Source organism: Struthio camelus, chromosome 12 (genome assembly GCF_040807025.1).
Source record: "Struthio camelus isolate bStrCam1 chromosome 12, bStrCam1.hap1, whole genome shotgun sequence".
NCBI lineage: Eukaryota > Metazoa > Chordata > Aves > Struthioniformes > Struthionidae > Struthio > Struthio camelus.
In genome coordinates this window covers 3739932-3764131 of record NC_090953.1, presented here as the reverse complement: position 1 = coordinate 3764131, position 24200 = coordinate 3739932, and the positions used below count along the sequence as shown (strand labels likewise).

General features: G+C 46.2%; 1 protein-coding gene across 5 annotated transcripts in view; it reads right to left on the bottom strand.

Annotated features, from left to right (window-relative positions):
* The window catches only part of IGDCC4 (immunoglobulin superfamily DCC subclass member 4), a 108575-nt gene that overhangs the window by 73600 nt on the left and 10775 nt on the right, over positions 1 to 24200 (bottom strand). For 2 of the 5 annotated variants that reach the window (XM_068958179.1, XM_068958180.1), the window contains exon 2: positions 14932 to 14994. The exons of 2 other annotated variants lie outside the window; for them this stretch is intronic. In XM_068958179.1, coding sequence (XP_068814280.1) covers positions 14932 to 14994 — 63 coding nt within the window. Of the gene's footprint in view, positions 1 to 5274; positions 5309 to 14931; positions 14995 to 24200 lie in introns of those variants that run through there. One more of the 5 variants, XM_009681175.2, reaches the window with a different exon arrangement.

Sequence of the window (24200 nt, the reverse complement as noted above, 5' to 3'; positions counted from 1 at the left end):
TACCCACACGCTGTATTCCCCTGCAAAAGGGCAGCCCCCACCAACATGGAGCGGCCTGTGAGCCCCTGGATTTGTAGTTTACTCGCACGGATGCTTCTATTGTGCTGCTAACTCACGCTCTGCAAGAAGGAGGTGCAGCAGGGAACGGCAGACACTATCAAGCTCAGAGCTGACTATTCCTACCATGCGGGGAGCTGCATTCTGAACACACTGAAGCGTAATATCTGGATTTGCCAGCTAGCACAGCCCAGGCAAGCTTATCTCTGATTCGGCCACCTCAGGCAGCACAGGTATCGCTCAGGAGCGAGATGAGGAATGCCACTTTGTAGGGACTGTTACCAAACGCCCTGCTCTAGGGGCAGTTTGACCCACTCTCCATTGCTTCTTCGGAAGACTGGTCCTTTGAGGACCACAGCAAGCTACAAAACTCACTTAACGGGCTCCACAGGATACTAGAAGTAGAGGGAACATAAGGCTGAAAGGCTGCACCAAACGCTCAGGAAGGACAATGCCACTGGAAACCTTCCATCAAAGACACCTGGTACAAAAAGTTGTATGAAATAGGAAATTAAGCACATAGCAAGTTATCAGCAAATGTATGTGCAGAAGACATAGCCAAACCCAAGAACGGGTTAGTAGTTCAAGGTTGATAAAACCTTAGCTGAACTAAGGACAGGAGGCATACCCTGAGCAACAAAACCCTTGTGAGAAAACCCATCCATGGAGAAGCAGCATGGAAAAACAGCATCTCAGACACTTTGCCAAAGAGCTATTCCAATAATAGCTGCTCTGGGCAGCATGTTACACCAGGCTTAGCCTGTACTTATACAATATCTCCATGGAGGGAGGGCCACCAAGGGAAAGGTTGAGGCGTGTGGTTTAGAGCTGCTTCTCTTCGCCTACTCTGATCGTCCTTCATTGAAGACCTCGCCTTAATGCAGCAGGCCTGGCCGGATGCTGCCGGTGGAGCCCCACAGCTGGCTTTGCACATCTGGCACCACACAGCCAGGCGTCCCACCCGCCCTTGGCCACCCCGTACCTGCACTGTCCTCCCTGCTCCACTCTCTTCGTGGGCATACGCTCTGCGCCAGGCACTCCTGCTCATCACTCTGGGCAACAGCCCATATCTCTGTCCTATTTTTCATTTCCTTCAGACAGTAATTTAATGATGTTTTGCTGAAAATATTCCTCTTCAAAAGGTGAAACGAGAAGGGATAGCCGGCTGGCTCAGGCAGCCGGGAACAGAGCAGAGATCTGCAGCACTGCTTCCAGTGCCAGCACAGGCTGGTAAGAAGCAATTATCGACCTCTCCAACTCCAGTCCTCTAAAAATCAGCTCCACAGACTTGCAGTGGAATCAGAATAGACAGCTCCTTACTTTACACCACAACAAAAGAAATTTGGTTTTGGGGTTTTTTTTTTTTGGTTTGGGGGTTTTTTTAGGTTTTTTAAAACATGAAGATGTCTCCACACCCCTAAGTATCTCTGAACTCCTTTCCCCAAAGCCAAAACCTACTTGGAATCCAAGCTTCTAGTCGTTATGTTGGAAAAAAGGGCCAATTACAAAACTCAGTGCCAGATCACGGAGTTCACCCTCAGCCTAGCCTGACAGCCTGGTTCGAGTCAGTCTCTCCTATACCAAGAGAGGAGAAACAACCATTTGAGGGAAACGCATTTGACATCAGACTCTCGCAGGCAACTGTTCTGCCACAGCCTGGGAACATGCTTCTTAAGGTGACACGGATCAAAGGCTCTTCACCTCCAAAGTCTGTTCCTATCATCAATACCTGGTGCACTCACTGAGCTGATAACGACAATAAAATCTCACTGGCTATTAACAGGAAGAAGCTGTCTTCTTTTATGCCTTCATGCCAATAAACATATACCTGCACATCTTTGAAGTGCAAGTCACTCCATTCGTGCAAGTATGTTCCTACCATATTATCCACCCAGAAACAGCAAAAAGCATTTAGAAGCAACCAGCCTCTGCAGTACCAACGTTTCTATTTGCAAACATCTGCATTACCAAGCTGTACAGTATCCATGCGATGGTGAGAGCTACATGACCGTACTCAAACCACTGCCCCTATATTCCAAGAGCAAATATTCCAAAAATATTTCTAGACCAAGAAGCCATGTAAAAACCCAAAGGTACTCACAACCCTCAGGGTGGCAGACACGCTCAAACTGAGCACTTGGCAGAAGATCATGACAAAGGTTAGTTTGGAAAAGACCGCCTTGGCCAGAAACATGAAACAACCCATCACTGCCTGTCACTTAACATAGCCCTGGGAGGCTTCCAGCTGGGAAGCCCAGCTGACACCAGACTGCTCTGGGGAGCGCAGACCTGCCCCAAATCATCCAGTCCTCTGGCCCCAAAATACTGCAAGCTCTTGGGGACAGGCCCTTTGCACGTACAGAGATTGAAACAGCAGGGCCCAGGACCCGGACTCGGCATTGCAAAAAAACCCACTATGTCTCTAGCCCCGAGATGTTCAAAGGACTGTATATACACTCCCTGATTAAGGGAGAAATACCTTCCAGGCTCTGGCAACGTAGGAGGAGGTCTGGTTCAAAACACCCCACTAAATTAGCAAGCCTGACAATGAGATAAAAGCCCTTTCAAGGGAAAGGATCAGAACAGAGTAAAATTACTCCAAGTGAGATCAAAGACAAATAACATCAGGAATGTTAAGTGCTTACAGAAGCTGCTATTTCCAGCCTCCATTCTTCATCATACAGTGACAGAAATGGATACAACCCCGTTTAAACACACAGCCACGCACAAATGCGGCCTCCTGCTCACCTTGACCCTCTTACCTGCTGGAAGTAACGCTCTAACGAACGCAACAAAAACCACCCACAACAGTGGCCTGCCTCACACCACAAATACAGCTATTCTAATGGACATCAGCAATAACACGGAGGCAGACTCAGAAGTCAGAGGCCACGAAGTCCTTGACGGATCAGTTCAAGGCAGATGTTTCAGCTACGGAACCTGTACTTTGGAGTTGGAGAACTTCTTCCCTTTGGCTTCTCCCTGATATAACTTCAAATGTGAAAGCCTAGCAGAACCAGAGACATTCAGCTCACAGATTTCTCAGTTTGGGCCAGGAAACCCTGTTTTCCTCTATGGAGAGCAACCTCACACGGGACACTCAAAGAAGGCTTTTAGATCAGAGCACGCAAATCCACCTATCACCTGCCCAGAAATTACTTAACAGCAACTAAGAACAACTATTTAGAAGACAAAACAATGAGGGGGGAAAAAAGGGGGGGGGGGGGGAACGACAAAAAGCACAGCGTGGGTGTGTGGGGAGAGCAACAGAGCGTTCTGCGCCTGTTCAGTCACAGGTAAGCAGAGTTCATATGAAATTCTATTAAGTCCAGCAAATCACGGAGCTATTCCACGGCATACAGTAGTGGTTTGAGGACTATAAATGTATGTGCAAATCCTTACATTATATATAGATATATACAGTGTATATGTGCATACACACAGAGCGTTCCAGGGGAACGCAAATGTACCGAAGTGCAGAGCATGCCTTGAAGCAGAGTGTTTCTGAGGCTGCAAGTTAAAAGCGTTTTGCTTCCATGACAATTATATTCTCTGAACCAGGCTCTGCAGGGGTGTTTTAACCTCTCCTGTCTTGCTAACACTAAGGCTGCATCAGGCACAAAAACAGTACAGGACTGGGGGGACAACGACATTCTTTTTACCATCTGTTTCATCTCTTCCTCACTCCCATTAGCCATCCATGCACCTCTGGTGTTCAAGCCCAGTGAAGTATATGGAAAAGTCTCCTGTTGACTGGCACAAAAAAAAGGGCCTGTAGGATGAACGTAACTTGTAACATCTTCAAGGCCAAAAACTGTCCTCCGCACTCCATGTGAGCACAGCCCCTGCCAGCAATAGGCTTGATCCCAGATTCAAACAAGAATAAGCGACAGAGGGCATCTAAAAGCCACGTTAAACCAGTCCACGTCTCCCTTTCTGAAATGCACATCTTAACATACAGCCAAAAACCTCTCCCCTAGGATCTCTCCTCCTTTGACATTAAATGGAGGCAGGAATAGCCCAGCTTACCACTGAGTGCAGAGGAAAGAGAGTCAGTTCTCTTGCTTTCATGATTACCAAACTATAAACCACCAGGTGAAGCGTGAGCTAGCAACACAGCAAGGGTTGACAGATTCCCGACATGCAATTGCTTGGTCAGAGGCAAGACCCTCAGAGCACTGCTTTCACCTCCAAGATACACAACATTACCAGCCCACAAATCTGATGGGAGCTCGCGCTCCATGGCTGAGCACAGCATGGAAAACCCTGTCTCCTGGTGTATAGATCCTTTCCCTTCCTTGGGATTTAACCATTTAAAAGGAGGAGGATAGACCTAGACAAGCAACATACTTGTTCTGGTGAAATTTTGGCTACCAGAAGTAAACATGTCCTTGATCTCTGTTACACAGCATGAGCAAATAAAAGGTTACTGTTCAACAGGAGACAAATGGCTTTGTTCAGAGAAGGAAGATTTCTGTTTTAGTAATTATTTTAAAAAACAAAACACACAGACAAAAACCAAACAGGGCATATTTCTGTATAAGCCATTGGTGTATATCTCTTGGCCCACTATTTGTGTACAGCATCCAGCGCTGCTGGAATCACCTGATCCACAGCTGGGCTCACAAGTCCCTGGACAAGGCCTATAATTAAACTAACTACCTGCTCCTGAACAGCACAGAACCACATGGAAACACAGCCCTGTCATGCTGGTTCAGATAACCAGGATATGACCCAGCTCCAATGAACTACTGCCATAAACCCACCAGAGAAACCCATCCCAGTTATGCAGCATAGCCCAGGCTGTCTTCTGACCGGTCTGAGAACAGCTCAAACAGCTCTCCATCAGGGTCACCACCTTGTCTTCATTCATACAAGTCATCACCCACACTGACCCAAAGACAGACAGAAAGGCAGTGCTTTTAGAGATGTACTATCTTCTGTGAGACAAAACTGATAGAGCTGGAAGAAGCAGAAGAGCTTTAGGCACATGCAAGGCCATCTTCAGGTCTGACCCAAGCAGAGCAGACATCAAGCAAAGCACAGGCAGCAACAGCTCTGGGTATAACCAGGCTGCACCCCTCCGTGTTCAGTTCGACGTGTCATTGCTGTGTCAAAGCCAGTGACAGCCTTAGCGCTCCAAAGCCTGCCCACTTTTTCTAACTATATCTGTTTATCTAGTAAAAGATATCACACCCCCCTATACGTTTGCCTCACCTACTCTTAAGAGCACCATAACTGAATATATCCTGCACCAAAAGATGGAAGGGCACTCACAGAGGGCTAGGGAAGACACAAGGCTGCCCAGCCTCCAGCTAGGTGGCAAAACACTGACAGCAGTATGTACCAACACTAACTTTGCACAGAGGCAAAAACCCTACAGCGCCCGCCCATGGCACCCTCCAGCCCCACGGCTATAGCACACGGAGGAGAACTGCCAGCTAGGAGTTGCTCCCTAGACCAAGAAAGATGGTCCCTTTTCCCAGGGCTCTGTGCAAGTGACAACCCTCAGAGTGCTGGTACCTACAGAGCCTGACACGTCACCTCAGGACTGCCAGACCACCCTTCCTACCTTCTAGCCCCACATGACGTGCTGCCACGACAGCCCCCACAGCTCCATCCAAAGATCCACCAACAAGCAGGGCTGGGTGGGAGCGTGCAAGATGCGTTCCCTGTCCCAAGGCATCATCACCCCTCTCTCACCTACTCCAGCCCATTCCTACAAACATTCATGCTGGCAATTACAAGGTTGAGACCTTCACTTCAAGGTAGGAGAGGCCCCTCTTTAGCACAGCAGAATGAGGCTGCAGGACCAACTTAAGGCCAGGGTCCAGCCCAAAGCAGTTAAACCACAGCCCACTGACAGCTTCCAGTGCCTTTACGCAAAAACTCACAAACACTTCCAGCCCAAAACAAACAAACTTGCACGGAGCCAAACAGGACTCGTTACAGCACAGGCCTTGGGAGATTAATACTTCACAGAGAGCAAAGTACAAGGGTTTCTAATCTGACACACTTCCAGAGCTGACATCACTTCTAGTTCTTGGCAGCCAGAGGTTTTCCTGGGGAGCCGCTGTTGCGCTGCAGGTCCCACAGCCTGGAGCCCAGCCAGCGCGTTTCCTATTCCACACACATCTGGCACTTTGGAACTGGCTTGTGCACCTTGCAGAGCTCGAGCCAAAGAAAACCTTCCAGGGAGCGAGGGAAGGCGCCCAGACAACGCAAGCAAAGCGCTCGGGCGTCGTGTGTGTTCTGCGGGATATCACGCGCTAAGAGAAAAGAGCTTCTCTCCTCTCCACATCCTGCAGGAGGTGGCAGGAATTCAAACTGCAGTTAAGCCTCTGCACTGTTGCTCCTCTTAATTTATGTATTTATTTTGGATGCTGAACTCGCAGAACTCAACAGCACAATTAATCTCATTTAATCAGGAGAACAGCGCTGAAGAAAAAGTGGAGTTACCACTTCCAGAGGGTTTTCCCCAGCTATCAGTGAGCCAACTACTGTGCCATTGTTCTGTTGAAATGTAACCTTCTCTGACGCTCTTCATATGATCTTAGCACCGTTCTCTGATGCTCTTAATAAGCTCTTAGCACCTTAGAAAATCTTCAAGCTCCTATTGTCTAATTCAAAGAGCCATTATACTTCAGTGTGTCCCCATTAAAGCAACACAAAGCACTCTTCTCAGAAACCATATGCACTCACAATTAAAAGTCAACAGCTTGGTCTCAACCCATTTTTAGGGCAACTGCACCTGGCAAATGGTGACCCAGAAAGCAATCTGGATGGCGATCTCTAAGTCTGCATTTGGGGTGCTCAGCAACATCAGCACTGAGAGCAGGACTGGATGAGCTCTGGGGAAGGAGGCCCTGGTCCTCAGAGGTATTCAAGCACCCAACTCCCATGATCTCCATGGAATGGGAGGCTCAAAGAGGAGCTCTGCACCTAAACAGCCTTGGGCACTAGGCCTTCAGCCTCCCTACGGCACAGCAAAACAGGGCTTTTCCCAGGGAACGCTCTGCAGCTCAGCTGCAGTGAGGCCTGGGAGATGGAAGGGTCAAGATCCTTACACTCACTTCCCAGTTCCAGTAACATCTGGTGACAAGTACTTTACAGCTTGTAATGGCAACGCAAGCAAGCTAGAAATAAGGAAGTAACTCCTTCATTTCAACCCTTCTGGAACAGAAGGTTCCTAAAACTGTCTACAGGGCTGCTTGAAAGACCGTTTCACTAAAACTTGATATCCAGATGCAGCAGAGCTATTCCAGCACTCAGCAGTTGTTTGCTGGTGGGAAGCAGGCCTTATTCTAATCCTGCACATAGGCAGGCTAGATGGTTTATTTAATAGTGCACCATCTCCCACTGCTGCAGGAATATTTATCCAGTCAGCAGCAAGGGACTCTCAGATCATCCGCTGTCACTAAGCGGATCCCAGCGTTTGATGAGCAGCTGGGTGCCAGAACGGCGCTGCGTGCAGCAAGAGCACAGCACAGACTGCACGCAGACCGTCACACTCTCCTCCTGGTCCCGGCAGCAAGGAGCAGGGCGCGATGCAGCACCCGGGAGCAATCTGTCCCAGCCCCGCAAGGACCCAGCTGCAGCGTGGTGTATCACACACACTCCCCAGCTTCAGAGGCCTCTTTACATCCAGGAACACATCTGGGCCCAGAATTAGCACCAGCAGGGCAAGCTCAGCTCCGTCTACACACAAGCCAGGGGAAATGCCCAGGAGCCAGCTGTTAAGGACAGAATCGGAGTTCAGCCATGTCATGACCTTGGCTGGTCGCAACAGCTACAGCAAGACGACAGGCCTGGAAGTGCATTTTAGACAGTGATACTACTCGGGCATATGCTCTCAGGATGACAAGTATCGCCCTAAAGCTTTAGGAGGGTCAGGGTCTGGATGCTTTTCTGAGCAGAGTGCCAAATGGGAGCAAACATACTTGAGCCCTGCTAACTGCATTTGTCCATGCAGGTGATCTGTGCATCTATGGAAAGATGGAAGGAGAGACTAGTTACTCCTAAAAGACCAGTGGAGGGAGTATGCTGCCAGCACAAAAAAACTCTTGCTATGGTTCTACTTCACTTAATTATAAAGAACTATGCATGTAATAATTCCTTGCAAAGCTTTGTGACATCGATCTAATACATTCACTTCATGGTCGTTCCATATTATATTTTTACATGTATATAAAGCCCTTCCATTTAAAAGTTTAACCATAATTTATCTATTTGTTGTAGCATTCTCCAAACGCAACTCTCACTAAAGAGCCGTGCTGGGCTCTTTGTCTTTGTTCTGTTCAAACCCTCCATTAAAAAAAGAAAAGAAGAGAAAGTCAGAAGGGATGGCATGGAAAAAAAAAAAACCCTAAAACAAATGTAATGCTACTTTGCTGTTTATAGCCATATCTGAAAAGAAAACTGACATTATCTAAAGCTGTAATTAAGATAAATAAGTTAATGACTAGATTCACTTAGATAAAAGCAAAGGCTGCCAAAGCTCCAGGGAAATGAGTATCATTGCATAAAAATGTCATATACCAGATATCAAGGAAATGAAACACCTGAAGAGATCTCCCTCCAAGTATTTTAAAGACACTCCTGATGCTCCTAACACTGAAGCCAACTGCAGCTGTTCATTTCAGCCACCCAAGACCAGGAGACACCCCAACCCATGGCCAATGTCATAGCAAGGCTCCCCAAACCAGTAAAGCGTTGACCAACCCGAGGAAGGATTAAATGCTCTCATGCTTCGGCATGAGCATCAGGTTTGCCCAGTCGTCATACTTGTATCTACAGATGACTGCCGCGTAGGGACAAATACAAAACCAGCGTTCAGTTTCAATAAGATGCCCATTATTCTAAAACATTCCCCACAAACAAGTGGTCCAGAAAGAGTAAACAAATCAATAGCAATAATAAGGTATTCATTGTGTTGAACCCTCAATGGCGAGCATAATGGTAAAGTACTGGACACTTTCATAAAGATTAAGCCTTCATACTTTCTTCTCCCTGCCCCCAGAAAGGCTTTTGAAACAGCAACTGAAGCCTAGAGCAGGCCAAAGTCTAGACTTGCTAACCCAGGACTTCCTCAGATCTTCTCTGAGTGTCTCATGCCACTAAGAATGAGCGGGAGGAGCAGATTCGGGCTGTCCCTGTGTACAGTAATGCCACTACTAACCTCATTCACATTGAGGGACGCTTACCAAGAACGTCAAAGTGACTTAAATACTAAAATCGTTGAAAAACACTTGGCAATCCCATATGCTGCCGGAACCAGGGAAGGCTGAGCCAATTCCTGCCCTTCCCTACCTGCTCCACTCCAAGAATACAGCACGCCAAACGTCAGGCTTTGCTCTGTCAACATCTCTGAAGAGCCTTTCATCTCCTAGTTATCATCGTTCTGTTCTTAAAAAAGCTGAGAATAGGCGAGACGATCTCTGCAGAAGTAGTCGCAAGCGTGGGATGCATGGGGAACCCAGCACAGAGCTTTGGATTTGCACTCATAAATTTACAGTGTAGAGGCATATTAAAATTACAAGCCTGAACAAACACACTGGAACAATAACACATCAGAGTACTGTAATTGGGCTCTGGAATATACTTAGTGAAAAATAGAGACCAGCTGCAATGTTGGAAAAGCTCCTAATGCAATCCAAGGTAATTATTGGTAACAGACCATCAAACAAGTGCATTAATATGCTCTGATCAGAGAGAGAATCAGATGGACAGTCTGGCACAGCAGCTTGTACCTGCAAATTATGTAAATGATTTGCAAGAGCAAAGGCCCAAAGCTCTAGAAACACTAACTCTAATGAAAGTTATTAAATGCTATTTTTGTTATCTGCTGGTGTTAACATTATAAGGCCCATTTGCTGAGGTGACTATAATTTTGCTGCTGAGCAGCGGTCCAAGCTGAATAAGCCTGATATTTGCCATTTTAAAGGACTGCCTCAAGCTGAAATGACTGGCTTAGATTTGCATGATTTCATGAACAACATTTAAACACCTAATTACTTTCTGCATTTTTTCCCACTGATGTTAGAGAGGAAACACAGTCATTTTGCTTTTGTTAGATGCAGAAGTTCCTGTTTTTATTTCGTGAAGCACATACACGTTTGATCTGCAAACATCACAGGAGAGTCTGAAACAAGCTCTCCTGTTACAATGTTATCTATTTTCGCACTTGAACTATTTAAATTTAGCATATTTTTAGGATATGCTTTCATCTCTTGATGCTTGAGAATATTAAAAAACAAGCAGTATGACACAAGTTTCAGTATTATGCCTCTTGAGTATAGTCACTTAACTAGAAAACTGATATTATCAAACAAAATACACAGATTCTTTACCTATGGGCTATAATTAAAATCCTGACCATGTTTTGTAGCTTTTTTCCCCCTCAGTTAGTGGCTTTATGTACTCCAAAAATACAAATAAAAACCACACAAAATGAAATAAAATTCAACTCCAACAGTGAACATTTCATCTGTCAGTTCCTCATCACTCTGCAGAGAAAAAATAAGCATCATATCCAATTCTGAGGCTCGGGGGGGGGGGCGGGGGGAGGGGAAGAAATCAAAGCTCAGAGGAACGAAACAGCGTCTCCACTGCAGGGCTGAAGCTAGAACCCAGGCCTCCCAGCAAATAAATCCTTGTCCTCTCTACCAGACAATGCTTCAGCCCCTACAACTCAAACTGGTAAAGGTAAAATGCAGCATAAAGCTTTGGAGCAAATCTATCAAGCATGTCCTGGTCTTCTCTGCTTTTAAAGGCCTCCAGGAACTTGGGCTATGTTTTGTAATTCCCAGTGAAAGACACCTCACCTCACAAGGATGAGGAAGTGGGGAAGGAGAGCCACCTCGGCCGAACGGGTAAATATTAACCCTGTGATAGGCAACCTGAGGTCACAATGTAGGGATGGCTACCTGCACTGTACTTCGCAAGATGGACGCACTTCCAGCTTTAACAGAGGAGCCTATGCCTGGCTGCAAAGACCCTTGCACCTTCAACTCTCAAACCCAATGAGAGTCAGCGTCATCCCCGACGGCTTTCACGGCCTAGTTCACTGCCTGTTTTGCTTCCCAGCAAGTCAGGCCATTCAGGGTGTCACCAGCACAGCCACAAAAGCTCAGCTTGATGAGAAGAGGAGGAGCATGTTCCAGGAAAAGGAGGTTGGGAGCCTTTTGACTCTGTCCTTGCTGTGGTATACAGGGCCTGTGCTTCCAGGTATCAGCCCGCCCCAACAGCCCTAAATCACCCACCACGACAATATGCAGTGAAGGAGGAGGATAACAACAACAGTCGCTCTAATTGATCTGTTTTCCCTGCTCACGCTCACCAGTCTTGCACGAGGACTTACTGTTGCGTTTGCAAGCAGACGGAAACAACGCAAGTGACTCGAGGCACTGGGAGAAACACTTCTCCATCAAATGTATTTTCCCTTCACGGGCTCCACTTCCAGTTGTCTTGCCTGTCATTAAAAGGAAGTTATAACATGCCACTGAATGATGTGCCGTAATCAATACAAATAGCCACGAAAGCCTCTGAAACGCACGCAAAAGGAGAGCTCAGCAGTGATAGTTACGAGTGCAGGATGCTGCAGAACAGAACAGTTCCAAGTCTCCGGAGTCTTTCCACTATTTACACTGAAATCAGAAAATTAAAATGATATTTTACGCTTAATGGCTCGAACAAGACCTGTGAAGTCCTTCTCTTGGTCCCATTTACAACATAAATGCCAATAACAGAGCAGCAGATGGTCAGAAACACTCCCCTAGAATATTCAGGCGATTCAACTTGAATCTGTGCCCAAATCATTTAACTTTAATGGATTCTTTCATTAACAACCAAAGAAAAGGAATATGGTTGCCAGGACATTAAAATCACTTTTTCAATTATACTGTTATAAAATCGAACAAATTAGCTGTAATTCTTAGCTGAAGCCTAAATGGAAGCACGACTTTATGAAAGAAATGAAAATTGATTTGGATTAGTGGGCATCAAGGGCTTTTTAAAAATTAACAAGATTCTTATGACTTCATAGCATGGCTGGATTAGCTGGAGGTTTCACTGCCCTGCGTTTGTTACCTGCCAAAGCATTGCGGCTGGCTTCACACAGCGATTGCTACAGCAGGCTTTAATTAGACTGAGGGAAGAGGATGCAAAGATTGAAGCTGCAAACAAAGTTCTAGAAAAGCTGGGTGATGTCTGAATTCACCTTCTGGACCTGGTCCGGCTGGGTCTGGGCAAAAATTTGGGAAATCACAACCTCTAAGCTTGAGCAGGAGAAGGACAGCAGGCTGTATTATTTTGCTTGTGGTGGTCTTGCTCTAAGATCAAGGCACAAGTGCACTTCACAAATATTAAAAAAGAAAAAAACACCCCAAGATCCTTGCCACAAATTGCTCACAAGTTTAATGCAGACTGTTAAAAAACAGGTAGGCATAACAATGAAAGCAGTGGAAAGAGCAATTCATAGAGGAAAAAAGGAGCTATAACATGGGGCACCAGATGTAAGGGAACTATAGCACAAAGCAATGGGGTCATACTAGGAAAGAAGAAAAATGGCTTCTATGTAAGTGTATTATGAGCTTAATGAAAAAGACATTTACTGAGCACAGCTTATACTGATCTTACAAGCCCCAAAACCATGAGATATATTTCAGAGAGCCATCCTCCAGGAACTTGCCCATCAAGTATTTGCCTACATGTACAAACGGCACTTCGAGAGCACTTCTGCAACCCTGGAAAAAGCTTTCCTGCAACAAAAGGCTTGAGACCAGGAACTTTTGCCCTGCAGAAGGGGGAAGAAAGCCAAGCTAGGGGCTTTCAAACCTGAACTGGATAAAGCTTTATAGAAAAGCACGCTGCTGGGAACAATCCTGTTTTGAACCTTGCAAGACGGACGGGACGTTCTAACACACACGCTCCACCCCGAACATCTCCAGGATGAGACACTGCTGAGAGCACCTGCCAGCTGGCAGCACTCGCCTTTCTGTAAGGTAAACGCAGCAGAACATTTCAAAACCATTTTCATGAAATCTTGCAACATCAAACACTTTAGATGACCCCTCCCTCCACCTTTTAAGATCAGCGTTTCATATTTAGTTATTTCCACTCTTTATTGCAACACCGCGGTTGACAGCTCGTATCAGTAAAAGCTGACTTGAAAAGTTAATCTTTCTTTGGACAATCCTGAATACTGCTTCTTTGCCATAATCACGCTGACTTGTCACCATGCGTCAGGCTTTCAGATATGCCACTAGGTAATATTTTCCAACAAACGAAGAGGAGCTGTTCCCTCTGAGTCAAGTCTTGTGTTGTAATTACTGTGGGTTTCCATGTGCTTCTTAGCAGTTTTTATATTTAAGAAAAATCAAAAACCAGAGAACGTTTCTTAATCCAGAACCTTTCACGCTCCACGTGTCTCAGACCTCTTTTAATGAGCTAAAAATCAAGGGACTCCTTGGTTTTCTACTATAACTAATGTCAAGATTCAGCCTCATAGGGCAGCAACTATATAAGCAAATGTAATATTCACAAGCAAGAGCTTTATCTCACCTAGGGTAGTGGTCTGAAAAGCATCGAGTTAAGAGTGGTTTAAGAAAGGACGTCCCCAGATGACACTATCACTGACAGCGATCTTTCTGCAAGGCAAAGCAGAATGGGCTTCTCTAAACTGATGCTTTAGGCTGAAGGTGACTTAAGCAATGCTATCTTTCTTTTGCACTGTACTGGCACAGGAGCATGCACACATAAAGTTACTGTGCCTCTGCTGAACTCTGCCCGGCAAATGCCAGGGCAGGAAACAGCAATTTCCAGCTAAAAGCATGGGACCTTCCTGACCAAAACTGCCTGACCCAACCAGCCAGCACAGATAAACACATTCAACTACACACGAGAAGTCTGGCCTCCCAGTCCCACAGCGCTCCTGGGTGGAAGCATGCAGTAACCCGGTACTTCTCACCAGCTTGTACACATACCAGCACCGTCCTGGCCACCAACTGTGATTTAAGAACTCCCTCTGGGGACTCCTGAATATCCATTCTGACTGTTGTCTATGAGAAGAAGCTTTTTATAATTATTAGGAACAACTATACAACTATTAGATACGTTAATATATGTCAACAGAGTAAGAACATTAATATATTCTCTACAGGGTATTCCACAGAACTAATGAGATCTTAGTAATGAGACCAGTCTCTCTGACATCTTGCTGACACTTATTTCTAAGCAAACTAGTAAATTCAGCATGTGCAAAGCAGGCAGTGCACTGGGTCGTAACTAACTTAACACTTGTAGGTCAAAAGGACATGAACGCTGATGAACAGCAGTCTGTGCCTTGCTCGGGGTGCTGATGGAAAAGGCAGACATGCATTTACTTGTGCTACCTGTGCTGTCCAGCTACCACCCTCTACCACAGGGACAGAAGACGGCTCTGAGCAGCCAAGCCTCAAAGCTCCCCAGTTGTCTGCTGCAGTGAATGCCTATCAGGCCTGAGAGCTCTTTGCCATTGCCCCATTAATTCAAGTACAGCACAAGGGCTGTCCTTATCTCCAGTCCGACCTCCTCTCAAAGACCTTCAAGCTCGGCAGTACTGTAAGCTCAAGAAGGAAGTGGTTTGGACTCCAGTGAGGCTGCTGTTAATGTGACACTATCTTGCCAGTGGGCCTCCCGTCCTCTGACACCTTCCCATTGCTCTCAGGTGCCAAGTAAAGAGAAATAAGCTCTCTTCAATGCTTTGAGAAAGAGATCACAGGGAACCTTACCATACAGCAGGCCTAAACGCAATGAGATGTGTCCCCAGGACCTTCAGACACAGACAGCAAAATACAGGGGTAGATGAGGTAACATTTGTGTTATTTTGCAGCCTACCTTCTCTAGCACAAGCTGAGACAGGAGCATAATTCCCGCAGATTGAGGGTGGAAAATTCAGCCCTAGAGAAGTTAAAAACAAAAGCAGCATCTGTGACTCACCCATGAGACCCACAGTGCAAAACAGTGTCAAAACTACATTCACAGGGACCTGATGCTGCCTCACCGGACGGGGGGGGGGGGGGGGGGGGGGGGGGGGGGGCAGGAAACAATCCCGGATCTTTTCTGTTTGCAGATCCTATCTCTGTGCATGCTTCTCTCCTTCTTTTGTTCTTTATAGGATATTTGCATGGAAACAAGAGCTTCATTTCTCAGCTGCTTACTCTTTCCCAGCTGAAGACACACTATATAGAGTCTGTTTGCATGCAAATAGCCTCAAAGGACTGCCACAGAAGAGCAGAGAAGAGAGCACATGAGCACCTCCTTGAGCTGGTCTCCCAGTCCCCATGCTAAGGAGATGCTCCATGCACTTAGAAATCATCTCACTCTTTTACAACTTTGTTGAGAAAGTTGCTGTGTAAAAGGGGGCAATCACTGGGAGATGTAAAGCATCTTCCATGCAAGGTTGCATAGGATGCAATATCAATCACCAGCCTGGGAAAAACCCTGTTAGCCTTTGGTCTCCTCACACTCAGCACTCTTGTCCCTAAATCTTCCCATGATTTTTGCACTTCTATAATCACATAACTGTTGTTCCACCAACTGATCTGTTACGCGCAAAGCCTAACCAAAGAAGGGAGGCTGACAATGACCTGCTCCGAGTATCTAACTCGGAGCGCAAGCCAGACAGTGTTGTCAAAGGGCAAAGAATACGCTCTGGAAACAAAACCTCTTTGTTCCTCTAATTTTGTTCCAGTTAAGTCAGTTCAGCTGTTCCATATAACCAGTCAAAAACATACAGCATTTCCCAAAGTATTTTAAGACTTCAAAGTTGTAGGTTTTATTTTGACAGTTTTTAAGTGTCTAGTTCCTGCTTTTTCAAAAAACAGACTTTTTTGCATTAAGAACAAGGATGTTTAATAAATTAAACTTTAAAACAACCACTATAGCTCTGCTTTTGTCATGGCTTCAATTAAAATATTGTTCCTTGAAGACAGCTAACAGCTTCTAAGAAAAAAAAAAAATGAGGACGTTTCACTCAGAACACTTTCAATAGACTCCATTTGTTAAAACTTGCGATTAAAAGCAAACTCCAAGTTTGTTGGCAAGCTCGAAACCAACAATGTTTTAAATTGGCCCGAGTTGCTGATCTGAACTTGGAACTCTCCAGCCTCAAATGGATATACTCACCTAAAAAATAAACTCTGATCTCACGCACCAGCCTGGGCCACCACTCCACCCTGAGCCCGCTACGGCAAACCGTCTCCCACTGTAGAGCGTCAGGTCTCAACACTCAGGCTGCAACGGCAGAAACTCACCCTCCGGGAAGTGGCCCAGAAGAGCCAGCCAGCAAGCTGCAAGGCTGCAGGCTGGAGAGATTTACCCTCGGACTGGATCTGGCCTCCACTTGGGTCTGTGACCCCAGAAGAGCTGGGGAACGGCTGCTAACCGGGTGGTCCCTCCTGTATCCACACACAAGGATGATCACAGTTAGCTGGCCACAATGGAGGCAGTGGCAAAGGGCACTGCAAGGGTGAGAACGGGCAGCAAAGACCTCTCAAACGCTCACTGCTGAGAAAAAAGGTAGGAAGCAGCAGCAGGGACATGAAAACGTTATTCAGACCGAGTGCCTGGCAGCTCAGCAGAGACAGGAGCTGATCAGGAGCAGCCTGTTCCAGAACAAAACCTTTCTACATAACCTAGGCAACAGATCTGACCTTTTCATCTACAAAAAACAGTCAGCCCACCACTGAGCTCATTAACATGGGAGATCTGCCCCAGAAACGTTTTGTTAACAGTCTCAGGGCCAAACCTGTTTTGATGCTGATTCTCTCCTCCCGGGAAAGTGCTGGGAACAGCTTGGAGAGGAGACCTGTGCTGAAATCAAACCTGTCTGAACTCTGCCCGTGTAACATGAGCTTCACACACTTGTGCTGACATTGTCACGACACCAAACAGGAGCCAGGCAAGCAAGCGAAGAACTTGCGTCTTCAAAAGCAAACAAAAGGGGGTTATAAAAACTAATTAGCTGTTCATGCTCACTACTGCGCATCTTTGCAAAGCTGTATTCACATCAGTTATTCTGAAGCAAGTACAACTCTGAGAGCGTCACATAAGCAGCGCTGGGGTGGACTGGGCCTAGCCAGCTTCACGGTGCCAGCAGCACAGGTCTTAATCCCATCTTTTTGAGGCCAAAGCTCCACTCACACAGTTCACAGCGCAGGCCACAACCAGCTGTGTCAGCACAACCAACAGAGCAGGATCAAGCAGCCATGGGGAGGGAGCTCTTAAGCCTGCGATGCTGCCAAATGCTTCATATCACAGCCCTGCGTATTTGCATTTCTGCTTTGGGCCCCATCTGTGGCTTCCCATCCATGTAAAAGCTGTCCCCAGGGAGAAGAAAGGCCACTGTCCATTTGTTCAACACATCTCAAGCACATCCAGTTTCAAATGCACTAGGTGGTAAAACTCCTAATGCTAATCTTTTCAATGCAATTCTGAATTTCTTGTCATCTGGGAGCAGAGAGGAACAGAAATGGAAATATCTGGTCCAGTGAACTGATCAGCCAGTGCCAGGACATGAATGCAGTTCACGAGTTCTGCTTCCCAGCTCCCAGCTCTCCAACACGACAGCCCCATATCCTCACCCTGAGAAAGGCAACTGCTTGACTCTTTTCCCAACTCATTGGGAAGCACCGACTTACACGTCAGACAAAATGATCTTATAAAGCAGGTCTGCAAACACGATCTCTGTTACATCACTTAGCAATAGGGCATAAGGAATAAACTACCTTCAAAACATGGTTACATCCTGATCCAGAAGTCTTAATGGGCCATATTTTTAGCCCAGGAGCAGCCCAAAAGCCAGTATAGACATACTGCAGTACTGAAACTATGTCACCGCAAAGCTATTCCATTACAAGCCACAGCACTCCTTGCAAAGATAATTTCTTCCAAGAGCCCAAATAAGCTGCTGCAAGGCTTTCCAGGGTGCATATATGTAGGGCAGCCAAAAACCAGCCAAATAAATCATTTAAGAGTTGAGATCCAAGAGAAAGAAACCAAAAAACACAGGAGTTTGGTCCCTTTCAACATACTTGTCTCAGCAGAGGTCACTGCAATGACTTTGAGCTGGAGGAGGGCCAGGGCACCATGCATGTGTCTGTCTGAGATCCTACCCCAGCTCCAGGCAAGCATACTCAGACACATGCTAACTGCAACACTGCAAGAAGTAGGAGCTGAGGCAAAGTCCATAGATCCTCTTCTACCTCTTGCTACCTGCAGCAGTGAACTGCCCAGCACAGCCAGGGAGGTAACCAGCTGGCAGAGCTGCACACAGAGCAGCACAACGGCATACAGCCCCTCCTCGAACCACAGCTATTTTAAGAGCATCAGTCCCAGCCCAGTCAGTGTAGTTCTCTGAGACACCAACACCTGGAAGTCACAGACACAGAAGACAGAGACAAGGCCAAGCATCTGGCACCTCAACCTGCTTAAACCCCATGGGAACAGCTGAAGCAAGAGGGGACATGCACGGGCCTTGGGTACCTCCCCTGTGCTAACACTGGATTTGAGTGAGCACAGGACACTCACCAAGTCTGCAGCTGTGCTGGAAAATGCCCCAAGCCGTGAACGCCAACCTGTGCTCCAGCTACAGGCCTCTTCCTCCGCCACTCTGTGAAACCACAATAATGTTACTGATTTAGTGCAACACTGAGCAGCTCTGATGGAGACTCTTGGGTTAGGCCAGGAGCAGCTAAACATCCTCCTATCCTGAAGGGTCACAGACCAAGAAAATCTGTCCTTGACGAGAAGCCCATGGTATAAACAGCACAACACAGGCATGGGATGATGTTGATCTCCACGTTTCATGGGGGTTATGGGAGTGGATGTGGTACAAACCTGGCTCTCAAAGGGACCCAAAGACATTAAGCATCAGCCACTCGGGGTAATTTCTGCCCATACCCAGGGTCTTGAACAACCTAGCAGCCCCTACTGCGTGTGGCTTGACCCCAAAGCTCAAGCCCTAGCTTGGATGCTGTGCTCTGACTGTCTGAGACTCATCCAAAGCTCACAAGCTGCTGGCTGGCTGCTCTTGTCCTGCCCAACTGATGGGCTGTCTGGAGCAGTTTGAAAATAAGGCTAAGGAGAGGCACCCACACAGCACCAATCACTCATCATCCTGAGAGTGAATCTGCATTGCTGCTCCCGTCTCTCTAAAGGACGAGCAAGTCACAGAGATACCCTTAGCAAATGCTGGGGAAGCTGAGACCCTCAGACCCTTATCTAACTTAGGGGGGCAGCGTGAGACTTTGCTGGCTTACAGACCGTACACAGAAACTGTGCACTGCTTCTCTGAAAGCTGCCCCTCCCTGTATAATCCTGGAAGGGAGCTGGAGTAAGGACTATGTAGGCGCTTTCTTATCTCCCTCAATAGGGGGGAAAGAAATTGCCCAAGAATCTAAAATTGGCTTCTCACCTGAATCAGCTTCAAAGCTATCTCAGGAAAGGCATGTTTTCTCCCACCAGCCCAAATCATTCCTATTTGGTATAGGATAATAAAGCCATTAGTACTGAGCAATCATGCCATTACACTGTTGTTTTACATGGCTATAATTTAACTGTTCGTCACTGCTTGCTTTTAGGAAATCTGTTCTTCAAAGGTCTATAAAATTATGAACTCTTGCTCCAGTTTGAAAACATAGGCGTGAGCAGGGATTATGTACACACACATTTCTGTTCTCTAGTAAATCATGTTCCCACACTAGTAAACACTAGCTTATAAGAAACTTCTTTTGTTTGTTGAAAGTAAGTGACATATGGGCATTTTAAACAAAAAGAAGGTGGAGGCCAAGGGGAACAGACAGAACAGTTCTCAACAGCTTTGTTTTCCAGACTAACTTTTTCCCAGCTGCTCTCTGGTTCCAGAGAGCGGGAACACAATCCTAAGGACGTGCCAGGATTACTCGACTTTGCACACTCATTTTACTCTGCAATCAGTTTCCTGGATATTCAAGCCACAGGGAGCATTATTAGGAGCAAACAATAGTTTTGGAGACACTGGCTGGCTTCACCTACAAAGCAGTATTGGGAGGTTTCACAAAGACCCCTCGAGCCATGCACAGAGAAGGAACGTTTGCCGAGCTGCTTTGCTGGCTCAGCCTGCCACGGGACCAGATCCATTGCCTTCCACAACTGCCCATGAACCTGCTAACAGGACAGTTTTGAAAGGTGACTTTGAGCCCTACAGCAATAGCTGAGAGAGAAGACCACAGAAAAGAGCTTTTACAGATTCCTCAGTGATTAGACACCTGCAGCATTTGTGAAACAAGCTACTATCCTCAATACTTTTTGGCTGTGATCTTACCTGTTCCCTGAAGGTAAGGGCAGTACAGAGATACTGACCCAAAGACCACCCAAGAAACAGTGCTGAGGATGGAACAGATTTTAATATTTCTGAACTGCTGTTATCTTAAAGATCTTAAAGATCTTTCTCATCCCTCTGCTTTCTATGGATGATCAAGGTATCAAATATGCCTGCACTCTTAACTTCCTTGTCTTCTTGCTACATAGTTTATTCTTAGTTAGATCATATCTGCCTCAGAAGCTGCTGTGCATACACAACAAACACCTCGCTAAAGCATAAGGATAGGAACAGCTAGAGTTACTATCTCAGTCGTCTTTGTATAACAAATAGCAGAAGAACCATTGTATCTAAGCATAGATAGGTATGTCGCTAGTAGTCTCCAGGATGGTGTGCAAGTACATGGCCGTCCCTCATAGCCCTCACACACACACACACACACGCTCCCCTTAAGCTTACTGCTTTGTCCATGACCTTTGCAGTCGTAAGGCTCACGTGCACAAAATTAGCTATTCAACAGCCAGACAGTCCATCCATGGAGAGAGCAGAATAACAAAAAGGATGAATCTCTGCTGCAGCAGCTAGACACCTAAGTTCACAGAGGACCTCTGCGAGACACCACCCAGCGTCTTCTACCCAGGACAGAGGGAAAGCCCAACAGGGCACAGTGAAGTCCACACAGCTGCTCAGCTTGACACAGAAGAGCCCGGTCTACAGCCAAAGGGAAAACAAAGCTGACAACCTCTGTAGCTCCAGGATCCTGCCTCAGCTCTCTGGCAAGTCTCTGAAAAGAGGACCGCAACTGCAGTCTCTTGGGAATACCTCTCTCTGTTTTGTTCCTAAAGTTAGTTTGTGAAATTGCTTCATGCAGCCTCAGCAAACACTTACTCTTCCCTTCCCGGTTGTCTCTGCCCAGCTCCTGTCACAACCCATCAGTAAACCCTGTCAAGGCTGTGCCCCATCCAGTTGTTCACTTCCAGAGATGGCCTCAGGCCATGCTAATGGAGTCTGCAAGCTCTGGATATGCTCCATGGTCCGTAGCCCCCAAGCCACAGCTCCCACGACTACTGCCTTTCTTAAGTTCGTAGTCTTGCTCTGCATCTCTCTCCTGTTAGAAGTGAGATGACTAGAGGAGAAAGGGAAAAAATCCAGTTTGACAAAATCCTGCATACCTGAGGATGTTGGCAATTATGTGAAGGTACCTAAAGCTTCCTGCCTTGTACCTCCTATTAAAAAACGGCACATCCAGAAAACAAGCCTGAATCTTCCCCAGGGACAGTAGATGATGTTTGTCCAAATGGCAGATTTCACATATGTTAATCTGCTTTTATAGTCTTGATGATGAAAAAACCTCAGCCTTGCAAGCTAGGCCTTTCAGGACCATCACTCAAAAAAGGCATTTAAAGGACCATGTCTGGAGTCCAGAACACAGCAGTTTGTGGCCCCTTCCCTATTTACCTCATTCAGTTCTTGCAGGAAAGCCCACAGCACCTGTACAGCTGGGGAACATGCATACAGCCCAGGCCAGCCTGTAAAATCAGAAACAAACCCTTTGCACAAGCCCTTTCGTGAGGCTTTTTCTCCTACCTCCAAACAACTGGCATAACACCTAAGTCTCCCTGACAGCACATGGATTTCACTGCTACTCACAGCACAAATAAGATAATTAGGCCAGAAATCTTCAAAGCCCTGCCACTGCTGTTAGTAATGAGATTCCGCAGTTCTCCACCCTCCTTTTTTATTTCCAGGTGGGCAGGTAAAGCCCATTCTCCACTGACAGCCTGAAATTGCTAACTGTAAAGCCATCCATCAAACAGCTTGGTCTAGCTTCCATCAAGAGGTCCTCTGTAACAGTCGAGAAGTCTGTGCATGAATACAAGCCCTCAAGAAAGAGGAGCCTTCATACAAGGAAACCGATGACACAACATATTCACAGTAAAACACAAACTACAAGCAGGGAAACTGATGTGTTCATTAGTGACAACCCTTTTACCTTGCTGTGTGCTGGCTTTCTCCTCTGCAAAAAAAAAAAAAAAAAAAAAAAAAAAAAAAAAAGACCAAATCATATCTGTATGCTTACCTGAAGAGTCATCTGCCACAGAAACCTTGAAGAATGTTTCTGCAGGGGTGAAACTGCTTTGACATACATCCCAAGACACATTCATTCCTCAGACTGCACTGAAAGCTTTCACAACAAACAAAATCCACTGGAATATGTTTACAACTAGTTGTCTGGGTTTTTTTGGTTTTGTTTTCGTTTTTTGAAGTCCATTAAATAAAGAGTCTCTTGTTTGCTCTCAATTTCCCAATAGGCCACGGTTCAAGTCTGTACTGTCTTCTGGACAGGTTGCAAAGTGCTGTAAGTCAGGTCAGATACAGTACTGCTGCTAAGAACAACTCAGGTTTCACTCCTACCAGGCACCAGAAAAATCTGCACATTGAGTGCATCTCTGCTCCTTGTGCTTTCCAGCTCTCTCCAAAAATAGAAAAGCTGCCCACAGAGCTATGGCAGCAGGACCCGGGTGCGTAACTTGCCATTCCAAGAGGACAAGAACCAACTCTCACGCTCTTTGTATAGCTGCAAAGTCACCTACCCCAAGAAGAAAAGTCAGACTCCCGCTCTCTCTCCTGCATTTCCCAGGTAATTGCACAAACCATGAATTAATGAGAAATAATGAGCCAGCACACAGGGGAAGAGAAGACAATTCAGAACAGCAACAAAGAAAATTAATGGGAAAAGTGTGTTTAAATAGCTCACTGCAGACAACTGTTACTTCCAGACTGTATCACCCCAAGAGAGGTTTCACTTCCAGGTGGGGATACAAGGACATCAGAGCACACACATCACCCACGCTGCATGAGAACGCAACAGAAGCTTGATGGGGGGTTAGGCCAGGAGCTGATTTTGTATGCAGAGTGGACAGTATGAGCAGTCCAGGCCAAGCATCGAATGCTCTCCAGGCCCAGCTTTGTCACCCTTCACAGCATGACCTCTGCGAAGTCACAAAACTCATCTAAGCTTCTCCGCCCGGTTACAGGCTGCAGTTTGTAACCCTGGCTCCCTCCATGGGTGTGGACTACATCTGGCTTTATCTAGGCTCTCTCTCCTTTTTGTTATCACTTAACCCACAAAAGGTACATTATCGAGACAGCTAGCCAACCAGCCTCATTTGGACAACAGCAGATAAGAGTGAAGGTTTGAGAAGGAGACGTTAAACATGATACAAATGAGATGCTAAACTGTAAAGTCAAAGCAGCACCCAAAGCTAAACAACGGAATGATCTTACCAAGGACATGACCACGTCAGGATTTTGTATCCTTCTGGCATACCTTCTCATCTAGTTGAGTTTTAAAAGCCAGTATTCGACTGTAATCTGGAAACTCAACTTTCACTGGAAATGCAAAATGAGCTCTTATGGCTCAGTGACCATGTCAGCAGGAATAGCAAAATCTATGGCTTCTGGGACGCCCTGGAAGATGGGGGAGCAGAAGGAGTAGAATCATCTGTTGAAGACTGTTAGGATAGAGCTTCAGAAGGAATCTGCCCTCCCATTTCCAAATTTAAACTTACTTTTCTATCATAACAACAGGAGGCAAATAAATTTCATAGCCCCATTTCCAAAATCCCTTGCGCTTATTTGGCTTTTTAACTTTCCAACATCTATAGCGCATTTGCCCACTATCAGCACAAGTTTCTCTTCAGCGCATATAAATCTTTCCTTTTCCCAAAGCTGCAGCCAGTTGAAACCTGACAGTTTGAGGACAAAGCAATAAAGGGACTGGGTCTGCTTCCAAATAGCCAAG